The sequence below is a fragment of the Anomaloglossus baeobatrachus genome, chromosome 3 (genome assembly GCF_048569485.1).
Source record: "Anomaloglossus baeobatrachus isolate aAnoBae1 chromosome 3, aAnoBae1.hap1, whole genome shotgun sequence".
NCBI classification, from domain to species: domain Eukaryota; kingdom Metazoa; phylum Chordata; class Amphibia; order Anura; family Aromobatidae; genus Anomaloglossus; species Anomaloglossus baeobatrachus.
In genome coordinates, this window is record NC_134355.1 from 491,614,153 (window position 1) to 491,636,460 (window position 22,308).

At 51.3% G+C, this 22,308-nt stretch overlaps 1 protein-coding gene across 1 annotated transcript in view; it reads left to right on the forward strand.

Moving 5' to 3' along the window:
* The window catches only part of PDCD10 (programmed cell death 10), a 102,230-nt gene that overhangs the window by 53,439 nt on the left and 26,483 nt on the right, over positions 1 to 22,308 (forward strand). The window contains exon 4 of the mRNA XM_075340657.1: positions 19,577 to 19,694. Coding sequence (XP_075196772.1) covers positions 19,577 to 19,694 — 118 coding nt within the window. The remainder of the gene's footprint in view (positions 1 to 19,576; positions 19,695 to 22,308) is intronic.

Consider the following 22,308-nt stretch of genomic DNA (forward strand, 5'->3'; position numbering starts at 1 on the left):
CTTCAGAACAACTGTGACCATTCTTGACTGGCCCAGCCAGACCCCTGACCTAAACCCAATTGAGCATCTCTGGAGAGACCTGAAAATGGCTGTCCACCAATGTTCACCATCCAACCTGATGGAACTGGAGAGGGTCTGCAAGGAAGAATGGGAGAGGATCCCCAAATCCAGGGGTGAAAAACTTCTTGCATCATTCCCAAGAAGACTCATGGCTGTACTAGCTCAATAGGGTGGTTCTACTCACTACTGAGCAAAGGGTCTGAATACTTATGACCATGTGATAATTCGGCCTTTCTTTATCGTTCCTATGGGAGACCCAGACCATGGGTGTATAGCTACTGCCCCCGGAGGACACACAAAGTTACTACACTCAAAACGTGTAGCTCCTCCCTCCTAGCATATACACCCCCTGCTAGCCAGTCCTAGCCAGTTTCATTCTTTGTGTCAGGAGGATCACACACACACATGCATCCTTTTTTTTGATTTTTTTTCATTTTTTCCAAAGATTTGGAAGAAAAGCGGGTCCACTGGACTCCCGGCATGTCCCTTCTCACCCCCCTGGCGGCGGTGCTGTTAAGGTTGACTTCAGGGCAGGAGCCCTTCATGCCGCGCTCCTTCACCATCCCTTAGGGGCTCTGGCTTGAAGTTAGAGCCAACACGGTTCTCACTGCCTTGCAGGAGACCGGCCTCCATCCGCAGCCCTTTTGCAGGACCCTGCTGGACGGAGCACTGAACCCCCACCCCACCAGGGACTGGGCCCTGCGTCTCAAAGCTAAGTATAGAGACGTTATTCAGAGGGTCCTTCTGCAATGTGGGGCACTTTTATTGGGGGGGACAGTGATTTACTTTGATAATGCTGCTTTTTACTGTGTTTCCGGCCGGTTCCACGGTTTTTACTGAGAACCGCGCCGATGATGCCTGATTGTCGGCCGCATGCATAACTCTAGGCCCCGGCTTCAGCCGCGGCCTAGTTTCGTTTCGTTCCCCTGCATGTCAGTCATGCAGGGGGACACTGCAGCGCCGCCCGCCGGCCGCTCTGCACAGGGGAGGACACTCCTTTTTGAGGAGATGATTCCCTCCCCTGTACATCTCCTTAGCCCTCCGATTCCCGCTCCTGGGTTAACCCCCGCCCCCCCCCCCTCACTCTGGCGCCATTTTCTCAGTGTTCTTAGTACACTGGTCGGCGCTGGCTGCTCTGCAGTGCAGAGGGAGTGAATATCTGGCTGGGGGTCCAGGCTTTGGAATCCGGAGGGCACTCATAATAGCGGCCTGATAAGTCACAACCTCTGGTTGTGCACTTTTATACACTCTCAGGGCATTCTGAAGGAGTTAATTCTTTATTATAGAACCTCCTCCTCAGCAGCATGTCTCACACTAGGAGCAAAGCTCCAAGGCTGTACACTACATGTTCTGCATGTAAGCTCATATTGCCTGAACCGGCACAGACCCACACTGTAATGGTTCTTATGTGGTGGTGCCTCAGCCTGGAGTCTCCCCAGGCTGAACCCCTGTCTTGGGTATTCTAGACATTCTAGACAGAACCCCCACCTCTGCAGCATGTCTCACAGAGCGAGGCTGCAGGCTGTTTTTATTATCCACTGCAGGTAGTCTCGTACGGCTGTACCGAGCTCATAACCATCTGTGGCCCCTCAGCTTGGAGGCTCATTAATGGTCCCTCCAGCTGCTCCGGTTTCGGTGGCTGACCCCTGGGGGAATCCTATTTCCAGGGGTCGGCTGTCCCGGCATCTGCTGAGCATGCAGCCCCCTTCTCAGGGCGTTTTCTGCTTCAGCTCGCTCAGCAAAGCTCACAAGGGACTCTCCTTCTGGGCTCAGACCCCGTCCTCCTGACAGGGAGACGCAGGGTCCCCTGTCCTCCCCGTCCCGCAGCTCCGATTACGAGCTGACTCACTGGACGAGGAGGATGTCTCTACCAGGGGCTCGGACGCTAGTTTATGTACATTGATCCGTCCGTAGGTGACGCAGATGCGAATGATTGGATTGCGTCCATTATACTTGTACTGGACCTCCATCCGCCTGTATCAGGGGAGTATTCCCCGCTGGCAGAAAGGCTTCAGTATACCTTTAACAGGACGAGGAGTGTGTTCCTTAACCACTCCAGTTTTCAGCCCGCTGCGTCCAAGCCCACAGCCTGTCCTGCAGACCCCACAGCGGGGTTCTGCTGCCTGTCTCCCCCTCCCATCAGAGGGGTCAAGGAGTGTACTCATTCGCCAAGGGTGGCCACTCCGGTGTCCAGACTTTCAGCCCGGATAGTTGTATCAGTGGCTGACGGCACCTCTATAAGGATCCCACGGTACATTAATTTTGTACTGGACCTCAATCCGCCGGAGTTACCTTATCTAGGTGAACACAACGTGTGTTCCTTAACCACTCCAGTTTTCAGGCCCCCGTGACCAGCCCAGGTTCCGCTCTGACAGTCGCTTCCCATGAAGCGTGATTCTGAGGACTGTGTTTCCCCTGTCCACTGTCCACCAATGGTGGTCAAGAAGTGGGCTCATTCACCTCAGGTGGCTCAGCCCGGACCGTTATGTCAGTGGCTAATGGCTACTCACTTAAGGTTTTGCGGTCCGCCCGGTTGTCCTTTTGGCCAAGTCGGTATGGGGGCGGCAGGAGCTTCGTTCTCCTCAGCTTTACAGCAGTGCGGTTTTTTTTTTTTTTTGTACCTTCTCTGCTTCTCTGGAGGAGATGCATTCCCTCACAGGGACTCTATGCCCAAAACGGTTGCCTGAACTTCCAGACTTCAGTCTTTTCATCCTCTGCCAGGTCTGCCATGCTGGACACCGCACGGCGGTGGTCTTGGCTACTTTCCTCGCTATCTGCAGGCCTGTAGCTTCGGAGGGACCAGTTTCCTCGGAACCAACTGGATGAAATTAATGAAGCTCTTGGCGGGGAGTGTTCTTCCTTGCCACAAACCTAAACCAGGGAGCCTGTCCAGGGCAGGAATCAGTTGAGGTTTCGGTGGTTTCCGTTCCTCCATCTGATCGTCCTCTAGCTCGGCCTAGGTTCATAGAACCAAATGGCTCGAAGCTGCATCTTCAGAAGACCGCAGGAGATGCTGCCACTGAGTCAGCCTCCTCCGAGCTATCTAGCCACGCCAACAACCTCCTTGGTCGGTGGCAGGCTCTCTCCACTTGGCGACGTAGGGTTCTAACACGTCTCCGTTCAGTGGGGGCGGGATTATATCCCCCATGGCTACAGGATGGAATTCTGTCCACCCGCCAAACAGATTTTTTTCTGTCAACTCCTCCCGGCTCCAAGGCCGCCGCATTTCTTGCAGGCCAATGGAGTAATTGTACCGGTTCCCGACTGGGCACGGTTCTGAGATTTTTGCTTAAATCTATTCCTAGTCCCCGAAGAGGGCGGTGCCTTCCGACCTGGATCTTTAGCTTTTCAAGCATAGTCAGGTGTGGCGTTTTCACATGGAGTCTCGGTTTTGTTCCGTGTGTTTTTCACCGGATCAATCAAGAACCCAAGGAGATTCCCTAGCAGCCATCGGCATCAGAGATGCCTATCTGCAGGAGTCATTCGCAGTTTCACACCAGCGTTGACTACGTTTTGACAATCGGAGTGGTCCAATTCGTGGCTCTTCCCTTGGGGTTAGCCACGGCCCCTCGAGTATTCTCATTGGGGCAGCTGTGATTAGGGTCCTGCACCCCTAGGGATTGGCAGTGATCTTTTGCCCTGGACGGCCTTCTTGTTGGGGCTTCATCCAGTGCTGACTCTTAGTAGAGTGCTTCGCTCACTCTCGCCACTCTAACCTATTCGGGTGGCTTGTCTTTCTGTCCAAGTCCACTCTGACTTCGAACCAGAGGTTCTCAGGGACGCAATTCGAGACTCTGTCGGCACTTGCGAAGCTGCTCTTAGTCGATCAGTAGTCCCTCCGCTGGCGGTCGACGTCGTTCTATCAGACACCTTATACAGGCGCTGGTTAGACAGTGGCGTCAATGGAAGCCTATCCGCCTTGGGAGCAGTATATCTCCACCGTGGAGCGCAGGGCGCTTGGACTCTGTCCGAATCAGCCCTCTGGATCAATGTGCTGGAAATCAGAGCTGTATTTCTAGCTCTCTAAGCCTTCACCATCTGTTGGCGGCTAGGCACATTCGAGTCCAGTCGGACAACGTGACAGCGTTTTCCTAAATCAGCTTCCGGGGCGGGACACTCAGCCACCTGGCAATCTTGGCGGCTCAACATTCTTCAGTGGACAAGGGACTCCTAGTCCACCGTATCCGCAGCCCACATCCTAGAGGTGAAAACTGCGAGGCAGACTATTTCAGCTGTCCAACCGTGGTCCACAATCCTCAGGTTTTGCGGTAGACACACTGGTTCATGTTTGATCCCAGCTTCGTCTCTTTACGTATTTCTCCCTCTACCTCTTGTCCAGAGTCCTGCGCAAGATCAGTAAAGGGGGCCGTCGGGTCATTCTCATACTCCAGACTGACCCAGGCAGGCTTGGTACTCTGACCTGCTCCTTCTGTCCGTTGGGTTGCCATGGCATCTTCCGGACCGTTCAGACCTTTTCTCAAAGGGTCCGTTTTTTCCGTCAGAATTCTGGATTCTCAGATTGCCGGCGTAGCTCTTGAGTCCTGGATCTTGGCGACTTCTGATATCCTTCCTGAAGTCATCTCCGCTATGACTCGAGCTCCAAAGTGTCCTTTGACCTTTTTGGCCTTGCCGACCCTCCTGTCCCTTCCACAGTCCGGTCTACAGCTAGGACTATCCCTCATTTAAGGGACAGGTCTCGGCTCTGTCAGTATGTGCCAGCGGCGTATCGTCCGGCTGGCTCCGGTGCGCTCCTTTAAGGGCGCATCTCACATCATTCCGGCGGCCTATGGAGCCCTGGGACCTTAATCCGGTCCTCCCGGTTCCCGGAAACCCCCCTTTGCGCCTCTTGGGGAGGTTTCTTTGTTTCATCTTTCACAGAAAGTAGTCTTTCTAGTGGCTATAATTTCCCGCCAGAGAGTTCTGGCTGCACTCTCTCGGAGTCACCCCCTTTTTTGGTCTTTTGCATCAAGACAAGGTGGTCTTCATCCGACTCCGGACTTTTTTCCCTAAGGCGGTTACTGCTTCCACCTTATCCGGGGCAATTTTCCTGCCTTCCTTTTGTCCGGCTCCTGTTCATCGCTTGAGGAAGCGTTGCATATCCTGGATCTGGTGCGGGCGCTCCGGATCTATGTGTCTCGCACTGCCGTTATTAGGCGGTGCACCTCTCTCTAGTGCTGACTGCTAGTCAGCGTAGCGGTCTCTCGGCATCTAAGCCGACCCTGGTTCGTTGGCTTAGGTCGGCCATTTCCGAGACCTACAAGTGTACTCAAGTGCCTTCCCCGCCGGGGATCAGAGCACATTTGATCAGACCTGTCGGCGCCTTTTTGGGCTTTCAGGCACCAGGTTACGGCTCAGTAGGTCTGTCAGACTGCAGCTCGAATTAGTCTGCATACTTTTTCGAAACACTACTCAAGGCATGCTCATGCTTTGGCAGACGCGGGCTTGGGCAGACGCATTTGTCCGGCGTCTGTCGCCCATTTGTGAAGTTAGGTTTGCCTGCTTCTCAGTTGTCTGTTTATTCCCACCCATGGACTGCTTTTGAACGTCCCATGGTCTGGGTCTCCCATAGGAACGATAAAGAAAAAGAGAATTTTGTTACTTACCGTAAATTCTTTTTCTTATAGTTCCGTCATGGGAGACCCAGCACCCTCCCTATTGCCTGTTGGCAGGTTTCTTGTTCCGTGTGTCTTCACCGGCTGTTATTGTTGTAGACAGAGGTTCCGGTTCTTCCGGATTTTACTCTCTCTTCTTGTGGGTGGATGTCCTCCTTCAGCTTTTGCACTAAACTGGCTAGGACTGGCTAGCAGGGGGTGTATATGCTAGGAGGGAGGAGCTACACGTTTTGAGTGTAGTAACTTTGTGTGTCCTCCGGGGGCAGTAGCTATACACCCATGGTCTGGGTCTCCCATGACGGAACTATAAGAAAAAGAATTTACGGTAAGTAACAAAATTCTCTTTTTCTTGTTTAATAAACTTGCAAATATAAATTTTATATAGATAGATATATTATAACCTCTATATATATCTATCTCTCTCATTTGCATGAGCCCTTACTGGGATACTTTTAGTATTGTAAAATTGATCTCCTATGAAACTCGAACACAGTCTGGGCTTCATAGGAGTATTATCGAGGTGCTTATGTCCGCCATGGCAAAACCTCAATACACCATAATCGCATCTTGCGAATTTCTACATGTTACGAACTGATATCTTGAATTCTTTTTCTTAAAGAGAATCTATCACCAGGTATTTGCTTACCTATCTGAGAGCAGCACAATGTAGGCACAGAGCCCCTTATGCCAGTGATGTAAAACTTACTTGGCTGCTTGCTGCAGTTTTAATCAAATTTCATGCAGGTCTACCTGTTCTCTGAGTTCTGTGTAACCACATCTACACTACTGACTTTGTGTACACTGTGTAAGCAGAAAGCTGTCAGTCAGTAGTGTGAGGACTGGGAAATACACAGCTCCTCTATGTGGAGCACTACATCGCAGCAGGTTTACTGGTCCTCAAATAGTGATCTCCTGCTTATGGTAACTCCTATAACTAGAGCAAGCAGCTCAGTCAGCGATATATCACTCCAAATCAGTGTTTCTACCTCTACATTATGCTGCTCTTGAATGAGGTGGCAAAAACCAATTGACAGATTCTCTTAAAGGGAACCTGTCATCAGAAATTTTGCTTTAAACCTAAAAGTTTCCCCCTCTGCAGCTCCTGGGCTGCATTCTAGCAAGGTTCCTGTACTTTTTGTAGCCCCTTTTAAACCAAATTAAATACTTTATAAACTTTGTACCTTTTTGCTATGTAAATTTTGTAAATCGTCCATGGGGGCGGGCTCTCTGCTGACCGTTGCTGTTCCTCCAGCAGATTTACGCCGCCCCCCAACGCTGAATTTCATATCTCAGGACGCCGCCCGTGGTCCCGCGCATGCGCTGTACGACTGTAGCGGGACTGTGCACTGTGTGCACGTGTGACCGCTGGTGACGTTTTGCGCAGGCACGAGGTTATGGGCGGCGCTGTGAGTGTCAGCAAGTGCCGCCCATAACCTCGTGACCGCACTTTCCCCTCTTCCTCCAGCGTTCTGCGCAAGCGCTTGCTGGCTAGATGACCCAACGTCACCTCTTTCCCATCTTGCCCTGCTGCAGGGTAAGATGGGAAGGAGGTGACGTCAGGTCATTTGGCCGGCGAGCGCTTGCGCAGGACGCTGGAGGCAGTGGGCGAAAGCGCGTTCACGAGATTTTGGGCGGGCACTTGCGATGCAATCACAGCGCCGCCCATAATCTCGTGCTTGTGACACACGTCACCAGCGATCCTGGCGTGGGCGGCACCTCGGGCGCAGTGGGCGGCGTCCTGATGGATGAAATGGAGCGTGGGGGGACGGCGTCAATGTGCTGGAGGAACAGCAACGGTCAGCAGAGAGCCCGCGCCCATGGACGATTTACAAAATTTACGTAGCAAAAGGTACAAGTTTATACAGTATTTAATTTGGTTTAAAAGGGGTCACAAAACGTACAGGAACCTTGCTAGAATGCAGCCCAGGAGCTGCAGAGGGGGAAACTTTTAGGTTTCAAGCTAAATTTCTGATGACAGGTTCCCTTTAACTTAACCCTAGTATGACAATAGCATTTCTTTGTCGCTCCATTGGGAGACCCAGACAATTGGGTGTATAGGCTATACCTCCGGAGGCCGCACAAAGTATTACACTAAAAGTGTAAAGCCCCTCCCCTTCTGCCTATACACCCCCCCGTGCTCCCACGGGCTCCTCAGTTTTTATGCTTTGTGCGAAGGAGGCAGACATGCACGCACAGCTCCATAGATGGGTCAGCAGCAGCTGCTGACTATGTCGGATGGAAGAAAAGTGGGCCCATATAGGGCCCCCAGCATGCTCCCTTCTCACCCCACTCTTGTCGGCGGTGTTGTTAAGGTTGAGGTATCCATTGCGGGTACGGAGGCTGGAGCCCACATGCTGTTTTCCTTCCCCATCCCCCTTAGGGCTCTGGGTGAAGTGGGATCCTATCGGTCTCCAGGCACTGAGACCGTGCTTCATCCACAACTCCTGGGAGCCTGCTGGATAGGAGCTGGGTATCGTTCAGGGACATGGCCCTGCTACTTGGAGGTACTCTGTGTCCCTGTGGGGACCGCGCACAGCAACACTCCAGCATTGCTGGGTGTGCTAGTGCACCGGGGACCGCGGCGCTGACCGAGTTAATGTGCCATTACACACTCAGCGTCGCTGAGTGTGTTTATGTAGGGGGACTACCGCACTACCGCCGCCGCCATGTTTTAACACTGAGGCGCGGCTGGGACTTTTAGTGCGCCGGGGACTTCCGCGCGGCCGCGCTTTTATGGCAGCCGCGCTTATTACTTGAGTCCCCGGCTTGTACGGCCTAGTGTTTCCTCCTCCCGCCCACAGCCCTGACAGGCAGGGGAAGGGCGGGACGCTGTACAGACGAGCAGCAGTGAGGGCTGGAGCATGCTTTGCATACTCCACCCCCCTCACTGTGCACTGTGAGGCACCAATTCCCGCACTTTCTGGGTCACGCCCACGGCTCCCTCCTCTCCTCAGGACGCCGGCAGCCATTCCTGTCAGCTCCTCGGACGCTGCAGAGGGGGACAAATTCTGGGAGACCCAGGCAGGGATTCTGGTGGCCTCACAACCGCTTTAAGCGGGTGGTAAGCAGCACCTGTGGTGCTAGCCCCATTGTGCAGAAGTGTAATTATATGTTTATGGTATATATTTTACACTGTATAGTGCACAGTTGATTTCTGGCTATATTCCCTATTGTGTGACTCAGGGAAGACAATAGCATGGCGCCCACAAAAGGCAGGGGTGCCAAAACACAGGCTTACTATGCTGCCTGCGCCGCATGTACGACGCCTCTACCGGCAGGTTCCACTGACCCTCACTGTGTGCACTGCTCGGCCCCTGCTGCACTTACTCAGCCGGAGCCTCTGCTAGGGGGGGCCCAGGGGGCTCCACCTGCTGACACTGTCCAGGGGACAGGGACGGAGTTTGCAGTCTTTAAGGATAAACTCTCTGAGACTATGGCTAAGATACTAGAAGCCTTGCAGTCCAGACCGGTATCTCAGCACAGGGACTCTGTTGAATCATTGTTCCCTGGCCCCCCTCAGTTGGACCAACAATGTCCCCCCGGGGATTCTCATAGAAACCTGCCTGAGGGCTCTGACACAGACCCCAGTCCCAGACCGACTAAGCGAGCTCGCTTGGCAATTCCCTCGACATCATCATATTGTTCAGGGTCTCAGCGAGGGGAATCTCTGGTTGATGACGCGGAGGTAGCTGATCAGGATTCTGATCCTGAGGCCGCTCTCAATCTTGATACTCCTGACGGGGACACAATAGTGAACGATCTTATTGCGTCCATCAATAAAATGTTGGATTTCTCCCTCAGCTCCTCCGGTGGAGGAGTCAGCTTCTCAGCAGGAGAAATTCCGTTTCAGGTTTCCCAAGCGTACACAGAGTATGTTTCTGGACCACTCTGATTTCAGAGAGGCAGTCCAGAATCACCATGATTGTCCAGATAAGCGTTTTTCTAAGCGCCTTAAGGATACACGTTATCCCTTTCCCCCTGACGTGGTCAAAGGTTGGACTCAGTGTCCCAAGGTGGATCCTCCAATCTCCAGACTGGCGGCTAGATCCATACTTGCAGTTGAAGATGGGGCTTCACTCAAAGATGCCACTGACAGGCAGATGGAGCTCTGGTTGAAATCCATCTATGAAGCTATCGGCGCTTCTTTTGCCCCAGCATTCGCAGCCGTATGGGCGCTACAAGCTATATCAGCAGGTCAAGCGCAAATTGACGCAGCCACACGCACTTCCGCGCCGCAGGTGGCGTCCATAACCGCTCAGACGTCAGCAATGGCGTCTTACGCTATTAATGCTGTCCTGGACTCTGCGAGCCGTACGGCGGTTGCATCCGCCAATTCGGTGGTACTCCGCAGGGCCTTGTGGCTACGGGAATGGAAGGCAGATTCTGCTTCCAAAAAGCGCTTAACTAGTTTGCCAATTTCTGGCGACCGATTGTTTGGCGAGCGTTTGGATGAAATCATCAAACAATCCAAGGGAAAGGATACATCCTTACCCCAGCCCAAACCGAACATACCCCAACAGAGGAGGGGGCAGTCGAGGTTTCGGTCCTTTCGGGGCGCGGGCAGGTCCCAATTCTCCTCGTCCAAAAGGCCTCAAAGATCAAAGGAACTCTGATTCATGGCGGTCTAAGTCACGTCCAAAAAAGACCACAGGAGGTGCCGCTACCAAAGCGGCTTCCTCATGACTTTCGGCCTCCGCAATCTGCATCCTCGGTCGGTGGCAGGCTCTCCCGCTTTTGCGACACCTGGCTGCCACGGGTAAAAGACCGCTGGGTGAGAGACATTCTGTCTCACGGTTACAAGATAGAGTTCACCTCTCGTCCCCCGACTCGATTCTTCAGGTCATCCCCCGCCTCCCGAGCGAGCCGAGGCTCTTCTGCAGGCGCTGGGCACTCTGAAGGCAGAAGGAGTGGTGGTCCCTGTTCCTCTTCAGCAACAGGGTCACGGTTTTTACTCCAACCTGTTTGTGGTCCCAAAGAAGGACGGGTCTTTCCGTCCTGTCCTGGACCTGAAACTGCTCAACAAACACGTAAAGACCAGGCGGTTCCGGATGGAATCCCTCCGCTCCGTCATCGCCTCAATGTCCCAGGGAGATTTCCTTGCATCGATCGATATCAAAGATGCTTATCTCCACGTACCGATTGCTCCAGAGCACCAGCGCTTCTTGCGCTTCGCCATAGGAGACTAACACCTGCAGTTCGTGGCACTGCCGTTCGGCCTGGCAACAGCCCCACGGGTTTTCACCAAGGTTATGGCTACTGTAGTAGCGGTCCTCCACTCTCAGGGTCACTCGGTGATCCCTTACTTGGACGATCTCCTGATCAAGGCACCCTCTCAAGAGGCATGCCAACACAGCCTCGACGCTACTCTGGAGACTCTCCAGAGTTTCGGGTGGATCATCAATTTTCCAAAGTCAAATCTGACACCGGCCCAATCGCTGACATATCTTGGCATGGAGTTTCATACCCTCTCAGCGATAGTGAAGCTTCCTCTGATCAAGCAGCAGTCGCTACAGAAGGGGGTACAATCTCTCCTTCAAGGTCAGGCACACCCCTTGAGGCGCCTCATGCACTTCCTGGGGAAGATGGTGGCAGCAATGGAGGCAGTCCCTTTCGCGCAGTTTCACCTGCGTCCTCTTCAATGGGACATCCTTCGCAAATGGGACAGGAAGCCGACGTCCCTCGACAGGAACGTCTCTCTCTCTCTCTCAGGCGACAAAAGCTTCCCTTCGGTGGTGGCTTCTTCCCACTTCATTATCGAAGGGGAAATCCTTCCTACCCCCATCCTGGGAGGTGGTCACGACGGACGCGAGTCTGTCAGGGTGGAGAGCGGTTTTTCTCCACCACAGGGCTCAGGGTACGTGGACCCGGCAAGAGTCCTCACTTCAGATCAATGTTCTGGAAATACGGGCAGTGTACCTTGCCCTGAAAGCGTTCCAGCAGTGGCTGGAAGGCAAGCAGATCCGAATTCAGTCGGACAATTCCACGGCGGTGGCATACATCAACCACCAAGGCGGCACACGCAGTCGGCAAGCCTTCCAGGAAGTCCGGCGGATCTTGATGTGGGTGGAAGCCACGGCCTCCACCATCTCTGCAGTTCACATCCCGGGCTTGGAAAACTGGGAAGCAGATTATCTCAGTCGCCAGGGCATGGACGCAGGGGAATGGTCCCTTCACCTGGACGTGTTTCAGGAGATCTGTTGCCGCTGGGGGGTGCCGGACGTCGACCTCATGGCGTCCCGGCACAACAAGGTACCGACGTTCATGGCACGGTCTCAAGATCCCAGAGCTATGGCGGCAGACGCCTTAGTTCAGGATTGGTCACAGTTTCAGCTCCCTTATGTGTTTCCTCCGCTGGCACTGTTGCCCAGAGTGTTACGCAAGATCAGGGCCGACTGCCGCCGCGTCATCCTCGTCGCTCCAGACTGGCCGAGGAGGTCGTGGTACCCGGATCTGTGGCATCTCACGGTCGGCCAACCGTGGGCACTACCAGACCGACCAGACTTGCTGTCTCAAGGGCCGTTTTTCCATCTGAATTCTGCGGCCCTCAACCTGACTGTGTGGCCATTGAGTCCTGGATCTTAGCGTCTTCAGGATTATCTCAAGAGGTCATTGCCACTATGAGACAGGCTAGGAAACCAACGTCCGCCAAGATCTACCACAGGACGTGGAAAATTTTCCTGTCATGGTGCTCTGCTCAGGGTTTTTCTCCCTGGCCTTTTGCCTTGCCCACTTTTCTGTCCTTCCTTCAATCTGGACTTGAAAAGGGTTTGTCGCTCGGCTCCCTTAAGGGACAAGTCTCAGCGCTCTGTGTTTTTCCAGAAGCGCCTAGCCAGACTTCCACAGGTACGCACGTTCCTGCAGGGGGTTTGTCACATCGTTCCTCCTTAAAAGCGGCCGTTAGAACCCTGGGATCTGAACAGGGTGCTGGTGGCTCTTCAGAAACCACCATTCGAGCCAATGAGGGATATTTCTCTCACGCCTTTCACAGAAAGTGGTCTTCCTAGTAGCAGTCACCTCTCTTCGGAGAGTGTCTGAGCTAGCAGCGTTGTCGTGCAAAGCCCCTTTCCTGGTGTTTCACCAGGACAAGGTGGTTCTGCGTCCGGTTCCGGAATTTCTCCCCAAGGTGGTATCCCCTTTTCATCTCAATCAGGATATCTCCTTACCCTCTTTTTGTCCTCATCCAGTTCACCAATGTGAAAAGGATTTGCACTTGTTAGATCTGGTGAGAGCACTCAGACTCTACATTTCTCATACGGCGCCTCTGCGCCGCTCGGATGCACTCTTTGTCCTTGTCGCTGGCCAGCGTAAAGGGTCACAGGCTTCCAAATCAACCCTGGCTCGGTGGATCAAGGAGCCAATTCTCGAAGCTTACCGTTCTGCTGGGCTTCCGGTTCCCGCAGGGCTGAAGGCCCATTCTACCAGAGCCGTGGGCGCGTCCTGGGCTTTGAGGCACCAGGCTACGGCTCAGCAGGTGTGTCAAGCGGCTACCTGGTCGAGCCTGCACACTTTCACGAAACACGATCAGGTGCATACCTATGCTTCGGCGGATGCCAGCCTAGGTAGACGAGTCCTTCAGGCGGCGGTTGCCCACCTGTAGGAAGGGGCCGTTCTACGGCTCCATTACGAGGTATTATTTTACCCACCCAGGGACTGCTTTTGGACGTCCCAATTGTCTGGGTCTCCCAATGGAGCGACAAAGAAGAAGGGAATTTTGTTTACTTACCATAAATTCCTTTTCTTCTAGCTCCAATTGGGAGACCCAGCACCCGCCCCTGTTTTTTTGTGTACACATGTTGTTCATGTTGAATGGTTTCAGTTCTCCGATATTCCTTCGGATTGAATTTACTTTAAACCAGTTTATAATTTTTTCCTCCTTGCTTTTGCACCAAAACTGAGGAGCCCATGGGAACACGGGGGGTGTATAGGCAGAAGGGGAGGGGCTTTACACTTTTAGTGTAATACTTTGTGCGGCCTCCGGAGGCATAGCCTATACACCCAATTGTCTGGGTCTCCCAATTGGAGCTAGAAGAAAAGGAATTTACGGTAAGTAAACAAAATTCCCTTCTTATGCCCTGAACCACATACCCCTGGCTATACTATACAATCAGCACCTCTCCTTATCCAGCACCATATTGTGAATAAGCACAGCCAGTTTAACTACTCTGCTAGTCATCTGATGCCCGGCCACTGGCAGATCCTTACAGGAGAGATCACATGGTTGGCACAGGAGCCTGCAGACGTCCCTAGACTGTTGTGGCAATGCAGCCAGTTGGGATCTGCCTCTGCTTATGAGCCCACTCTAGAGTCCCTGACATACCACCTATGTCAGAGCATGAAGGGGTTAATAGCCTCTCAATATTAATACTGACCCCCCCCCCCCCTTTTTTTTTTTTTTTTTTTAATACATGACCCAGTGTGCTGCCCTCCTTGAGCTGCGGGGATCACGTGCTGATCTCCATGCTCCTACTTCCACGCATGGGCCAGTATGATCTGTGCAGTGTAGCCCTCTCCTCCTGAATGTATGTGCCAGTCAATAGAATTTGTGTAACTTACTTTTGAACAGTCTTGTACAAAAAAAAGTCGCATCTCAAACATTTCTTAACCTCCCATGTGAAAACTTTAATCAGGCAGATGAAATGCAAATGTAATTAAAGCATTCCCATGCGACCCACGGGGCAGATCCACCTCTGTTTGTGCGCCAAGGTGACCTGCACTGTGTCTTAGATGTGGCAGATTAAGTGTTTTTCTAAAGCTGGCAGATGTAATGAATCACACTCTTATTAATGTGTTAGTGTTCCTGAACCCACTGCACACAACTTCTTCTTTAATAAAACCAAGCCGATTTTGATAAATTTAGCTGTAAGCAAATCATTATCCGGCGGTCGGCAGCAGCGACTGCATTATTCTAACCTCGAGAAGCGAGATGGATGGTGGTGTGGGATTATACAGAAATCTGACAAGGTGAAGGAGTTAAGTCAGGCACGCTTCATTTACTTGATAACTCCTAGAAATCGAAGTAACGTTCTTCTGACTATACCGCTCTGTCCAGTTACCATATAGAGGGGTCGGTACAAGAACGCCTGCCCTTATGTCCTAATAGGCAACATGGTAACCTACAGTAAATGGGGTGTCAGGGACCCAACCCTCTTCTATATAAAAAGCGTATCTCTGACAAATATTTTAGCCCTTTTTTCAGATGGCTGTATATTAATTTTCTCAGAAGGGAAAATTTGCGGCAGTATTAAACTTTACCTACCTGTACTGGGACCATGGTGTTATGCCAAAATGCATAGGTTAAATAGGAATTGATGTTGCATTCTGGATCTATCCTAGTTGTCTCATTAATCTAATAAATGTGAAGTTTTATGCTCACCTGGGCATCGCTGGAGGACTCCTTCTTTTCATACTTGTGCCCTGAATAAAGCCAGGGTCTATGGTCTCCCTATACATGCCCATGCTATTAGGGTCTCTTGTTTACTTCCACTTGACCCATGATGATTGTATGGGTGGTTTCTAGTGATGAGGAAGCACTACTGTTAGCTACTGGAAACGAGCAGGTTGGATGCTTGGACTAGCTTACCACGAGTACCGAGTATAGTGGATGTCAAAGGGGAAACAAGGTTTTTTTTTTTTTTTGTTTTTTTGTTTTTTTTTTTTTCTGAAAGATCTTCCCGGAAAAAAAAGCTTGAGTTTCCGATTGACTTCCTTTGGCTTGACATGAGTACCAAGTATAATCTAAGCATTTGACCTGCTCGTTTCGCGTACAGGGCATGGTTGTGCTTCCTCATCACTAGAAACCACCCATAGAATCCTCATGGGAACAGACTTGTAGCTTTTATCTGAGAACTCTGGTTATTTTACCCCCTTAGATGCTTTGGTCCCTCCTATTTGTCATCTACGTGGTTGACAGTGGGAAGACACTTCCTTTGTCACCCCATTGACCCCTGCAACACAATCGTTGGGTGCTGTTGGTTTGTTTTTGTCACTGGAGACCCCACAATTTTCTCTAGCTTGCAATGTTAGTATTTTTTGTTTTTTGTGCACCTACAATACCTGGGCCTAATAGATACTTATTGCATTGACAGGCTTGTTACACTGTTTAATGCTAACCAGCAATACTTTTGTATTTCAGTCAAGCCTATCCATTAAAATTCCCTAGTTGGACCAAAGAAAATATTAAGTTTAAAGAAAAAAATTGCCCCAACCCCCCCATTTTCTTTTTAAAAATGCTTTGTCAAAAGTGAAGTGTAGTAGGTGTTGGCACATCTGTAGAAATCCAAATTATTGCATTATAGAATGTAAACTCCAGAGGGGTGGAAAAAAACACTAAATGCACTATTCACAAGAAAAAAATCCTTCCACAGCTTCAACAGACAAGTAAAAATGTATGTATGGGGATGATGGTTTAGTTCAGTCATGGCGAACCTTTCACAGGCAGAGTGCCGAAACTGTAGCCCTAAACCCAATTTTTTTCCCTAGTGCCAACCAATCCTATTATGTAAATAGTTGATTTTAAACTTGCCCCCTGCTGAAGAGAGGAGACGACTGCAAAGGCATCACACTCATGCATGCTTACCACACATTGAAGCTCAGCCACTGCCCTTTCCAGACACAGCAGTTGGATTGATCTTTCTGGGAAAAATTGCAGCATATTAGACAGATTTTAGCATTGAATGCAATCAGATGTCACCCACATCTACATTTCAAACTCTGAACATCTTGAAATCCCATAAAGATGTAAGAGTTGCTACCCTCACTTTTCATTGTGTAGTTGTCCCCCACCCCATCCTGGGCCACTTCCTGGTAAACGTGTGTGTGTGTGTGTGTGTGTGTGTGTGTGTGTGTGTGTGTATATGTATCTCGTATTTTTCGGACTATAAGACGCACCCTGGTTTTAGAGGAGGAAAATAAAACTTAAAGCAAAAAAATGTGCTCATGACACTGTTATGGGGCGAGGATCTGCTGCTGACACTGTTATGGGGGTAATGTCCCCAAATTCTCTACTAAGGTACCCCATCCTGGTAATGATCCTCCTGCCTTGTATATGATCCTGCTATAAACCCCCATCCTGCTCATATACCAGCATCCTGCTCATATTCCCTCATCCTGTTCATATACCCCCATCCTATTGATATACCCCCCATCCATCCTATTGATATTTCCCCCACCCATCCTGCTCATATACTCCCATCCTGCTCATATACTCCCATCCTGCTCATATACCCCCCCATCCTGCTCATATACCCCCCCCCCCATCCATCATGCTCATATACCCCCCCATCCATCCTGCTCATATACTCCCATCATGTTCATATACCCCCCATCCATCCTGCTCATATACTCCCATCCTGCTATATGCCCCCATCGTGCTCATATACCATCCTGGTATATGGCCTGTATCCTATAGCACAGAGAAAAACAATAAACGTTTATACTCACCTTTTCCTCACTCCCTCCAGCACCGATCATATCTTCCTCTCAGCGGCAATGACCTGTGTGTGTGGAGCCGTCCCCCTGCAGCACGCGATGTCTTCCTGTCTGTGCCGATCAGCTGATCAGCACAGATCATCTGACCGGCACAGACAGGAAGACATTGCGTGCTGCCGGGGGACTGCTCCACACACGGGGACGGGTGAGTGTACTGATTCACTGCTCCCCGCGCTGATGACGCGCGGGGGGCAGTGAATACAGCTGCACATGATCACTCCAGGCTGTAATTGCCAGGGGTGATCATGCGGACCGGCTCTTTACTATGCGCGCGTCCCAGCTCATCCTCCTGCCCACCTGTCAGTGCCGGCTTCAGCGCTGAGAGATGGGCGGGAGGATGGGCGCGCATATGTAATGAGCGGGCCCACGTGGTCACGGCAGGCGCTGCTGCTGCCTGCTTGTGCCCCCGATGACCCGCTCCACCGCAGCACCCTCATTCCCAGCCGCAGCCCTATAGTCAGACCATAAGACACACCCCCAACTTTCCCCCAACATTGGGGGAAAAAAAAGTGCGTCTTATGGTGTGAAAAATACGGTGTGTGTGTGTGTATGTGTATATATTAGTGTGTGTATATGTGTATATATTAGTGTGTAATATATATATATATATATATATATATATATATATATATATGTATGTGTGTATATATGTATATTAATTTCCTACCCTCTGGTATACTTGTCCCAGTCATGGCTTCATTCCTGGTAGATGTACCCCATCCTGGCATGTTTCCTCATCCTGGCATGTTCATGTACCTCCATGCTGCTATGTTTCCCCCATGCTGGCACAGTTTAAATTAAAAAAAAAAAAAAACTCCCCTTCCAGCACCCGCTCCACCGCTGTGCGCCACTGGGTTCTCAATTCATTGGGTCATTACACCGGCACCACTTACTGACGCTCCCGCTGTCTCCTAGGCAACAGGCCTGCGGCCTAGGAAAGGAGTGTCAGAGCTGGGAGAAATGTCTCCTCTGTTCCAACACAACTTTGAATTGCGTGATCGCATCGGCAGTTCAAAGCGGCTGGATGAGGTGACAGCAAGCGTGTTGACAGAGAGGGCTCTGCGTGCCCAGTCTGGCACGTGTGCCATAGGTTTGCCATCACTGGTCTAGTTGTTGTTATGGGGTGAAGTCATTGCTTTTAAAGAGTACTTTTAGTAAACTTGGCTTGTACTAATTTGTTAATATAGAAATCTTCATAATCTATATTTATCAGAGACTTAAGCTTCTCTCCCCACTTTCGAGACACTGCTTCACTTCCCAGCCTCCTCCTCAGTGTACAGACTTCCAGCACTTTGAGGTGTCTGTTTTATGTAAAGCTTGTGCTGAGTTGTCTAACAAGTCTTTTACTTCAACCTGGAGCTTGCTTCACATCCTCAAAGCTCAGTACTGATACATAATTTCCTCCATTTGGCTGCTTCGTTCTGTGTGCTGACTGAGGAATGAACATCATAAAGGAATGTGTATGGCAGACACCCTAAGCAGTTAATCTACTCGTACCAGCTTATGGCCAATTGCAAATTAAGAGAACCTGCAGAGGGCGAGAAACTGCTTAAAATGCAGGATACGCATCATTTAATTGCCAGATATGGTGTTGGCTCTTATTTATGTGCACATGACTTTATTCTAAAGTTATTTACTGTATTTTTCAGATTATAAGACGCACTTTTCCTACCAAAACATTGGGATGAAAATGAGGGGTGCGTCTTAAAATCCGAATATAGCTTACCGGGGGGCTGTCTGTGCAGAGACCGGGTGCGTTCGGGCAGCCAGGTGCCTGTCTGTGCCGGCTGCCTCTCTGCGGTGGGTAGCCTGCTGGCTGCCACTTTGTGTGCTTCGGGCGGTTGGCTGTGCGGCAGGTGTCCCAGTGTATCCGCGGTCCCAGTTTCAAATGATGGCGCCGGAACTCTGCACGTGCACAGATGGAGTTCTTGGATGAGAGCTCAATCTGCGCATGCGTCACTCCAGGCGCCATCATTTGAACCGGAGCCGCGTACACGCTGGGACACTCGCTGCACCGGCCCGCTCCACCACGGCCGCTGCCGCGCCTCCCGCCACGGACGCCGCCGCGCCTGCCTCCACTGACTGCCGCTGCCAGTACGGACTCCCAGTGGCTAGCAGCACAGCCTCTGCCTCCTGTGACCTTCCGCCCACCCCTCCCCGCTTCTCCACCACTGCTGCCTCCCTCCGGTAAGACAACACCAGATTATAAGACGGACCCCCTCTTTTTTTTTTTTTTAGTCTAAATTTGGGGTGCAGCTTATAATCCGATGCGTCTTAAACGAAAAATACGGTATGTGCATGTACTCTTTAAGCACATGAAAGAAATGTGGTGTTGTGTCCTGAGTTGTAAAGCGCACCATTATATAAATTTTTCATTTTTTTTTTTTTTTTTTTTTATTTTTTTTTTCTCCCCTCAGGCAGAAAAAGAGAATCCAGGGCTAACGCAAGATATTATTACAAAAATCCTCGAAAAGAAGAGTGTAGAAGTAAATTTTACAGAATCTCTACTACGTATGGCAGCTGATGATGTGGAAGGTGAGATTAACTGCAGTACGAGCACCAATCCTACATAAAGGTGAAAAAAAATTAGCCTAGTTCAACACGCAGCATTTTCCTGGGACAAACTACTTACCTTTTTATATACTCAACTATAAGCAGAGGCCCCTAAATTTACCACAAAAGACTGGGAAGCCTTATTGACTAGAGTATAAGCCTAGGGTGAGAAATGCAGCAGCTACTGGAAAATGTAAAAAATATATATACCAATAGAATGTAATGTGCCCCATGCTTTAGTAATATACTCATTCTGGTCCCCTATTATATATATTATATATATATATATCATACACACTAATTCTCACCTGTCCTCCATTCCTGCGTTGTCCCTTACCTGCGTCTTGCAGTCTGCAGGCACATAGACCCCTCGGTGATCTCATCCAGTGCCCAGAGCCGCCGCTGCAGGCTGTCGTCATGGCTTTACTGCAGTTGAATGCTTTGCATAAAGCATTCAACTGCAGTAAAAACCATGACGGCAGTGGCCCTGTGCACCGGACACTATCATTGATGGGTGTTTCTTGCAGTCCGCATGCACACTTCCCCTCTGTGATCTTATCCGGGACGCAGGGCCACTGCCTTCATGGTTTTTACTGCAGTTGAATGTCTTACGGCGCTGCAAAGCATTGAACTGCAGTAAAGCCATAACTGCAGCAGCGGCTCCAGAATAGATCACTGCGGGGTCTATGCCTGCGGACTGCAAGAAGCAGGTAAGGACACCTCAGGGATGGAGGACAGGGGAGAAGAATTTTCATATGCGAACCTCTCTAGTATAAGCAGAGGGGGATTTTCTTCAGCGCTCTATTGGGAGACCCAGACGATTGGGGTATAGCTACTGCCCTCCGGAGGCCACACAAAGCACTACACTAAAAAGTGCAAGGCCCCTCCCCTTCTGGCTATACCCCCCCGTGGTATCACGGGTTCTCCAGTTTTCAAGCTTTGTGCGAAGGAGGTCAGACATCCACGCATGGCTCCACAGATTTTAGTCAGCAGTAGCTGCTGACTATTTCGGATGGAAGAAAAGAGGGCCCATATAGGGCCCCCAGCATGCTCCCTTCTCACCCGTGGATGGTGTTGTAAGGTTGAGGTACCTATTGCTGGTACAGGGGCTGGAGCCCCACATGCTGTTTTCCTTCCACATCCCCTTGTAGGGCTCTGTGGAAGTGGGATCCTGCCGGCCTCTAAGCTCTGACGCCGGGCTCCATCCACAGACCCATAGCACCTGATGGATACGGAGCAGGAGTACAATCAGGGACATGGCCCTGCATCATACAGGTACTCGGTGTCCCCGGCAGGCACAGACACACTCCGGGCTGGCTGGGTGTTGTAGTGCGCCGGGGACCGTAACGTTGGAGTTAGTGTTCCTACAGTTTACTGGGGGACTTTGTGTTGTGGGAACGCAGCGCCGACCCCCACTGGATCGGGCGGCGCTGCTGTGACTTGTGGTGCGCCGGGGACACGCCGACCGCGCTTTTACGGCGGCGGCGTTTATAACTTTAGTCCCCGGCTTTTTGCGGCCTAGCTCCGCTTCGTTCCCGCCCCCACCCTGTCAATCAGGGTAGGGGAGAGACGCTGTTTCGCAGCAGCGACGAGGGCTGGAGCCTGATTTACATGCTCCAGCCCTCTCACTAGGCACAGAGGGAAGCAGGCTTCCCGCTCTTAGCCAGGAACGCCCAGGGCCCGCCCCCCCTCCTCTCCCAGGACGCCGGCAGCCATTACATGCAGTCTGGCTGGAGGAAGGACGCAAGGCTCTGGGAGACCTGGACTAGGGGGCTTTTGGAGACCACACACCCGCTCTTAAGCGGGCGGTAAGCGGCATTTCAGCTGGCCCCTCTAGTGCCTCAGTGTGCATTGGTGTACTGTGTCACCAGATATATATATTTATTTATTTCTTGCACTGTGAGGTCGCTTCCTGGCTGGACCCAGATCGCTCTGAGGAGGCAGCAACATGTCATCCACAAAACGCAAGGCTGCCAAGGCTAGGGCTGTGTACACTGCGTGTGCTGCATGTGGGGCTGCTCTACCAGCAGGTTCCAAAGACCCCCATTGTGTGCAATGCTCAGATCCGGTGCTGCTTCGCCAGCCGGAGTCCGGAGGGGTAGTGACCCAGGCTGAGACGCTTGTAAGTCCTGCCCCGGTGTCAGGGACAGACTTTGCAGTTTTTGCTGATGGAATGTCTGTGACTATGGCAAAAATCCTTGAGACTTTGCAATCCATGACTGGGGCTCAGTCTATGGACACGGCGAGGTCTCTGTCCTCTAATCCCCCTCAGTTGGAATTAATCCAGACTGCAAGGGGGTCCCCGGCTTCCCAGGCTGAGTATTATGACTCAGATGATAGCCCCAGCCACCCTAAGCGAGCTCGCTGGGAAAGACCCTCAACGTCATCACACTGCTCAGGGTCTCAGCGCAATCAGTCGCCCTGTGATGCGTCTGAAGAGAGTGATCAGGAGTCTTATCCTGGAACCCCTCTCAATCTGGATACCCCGGATGGGGACGCCATGGTAAACGAGCTTATCTCAGCCATCAATAGACTGTTGGATATTTCTCCCCCAGCTCCTTCTGCAGAGGAGGCAGCTGCAGAGCAGGAGAAGTTT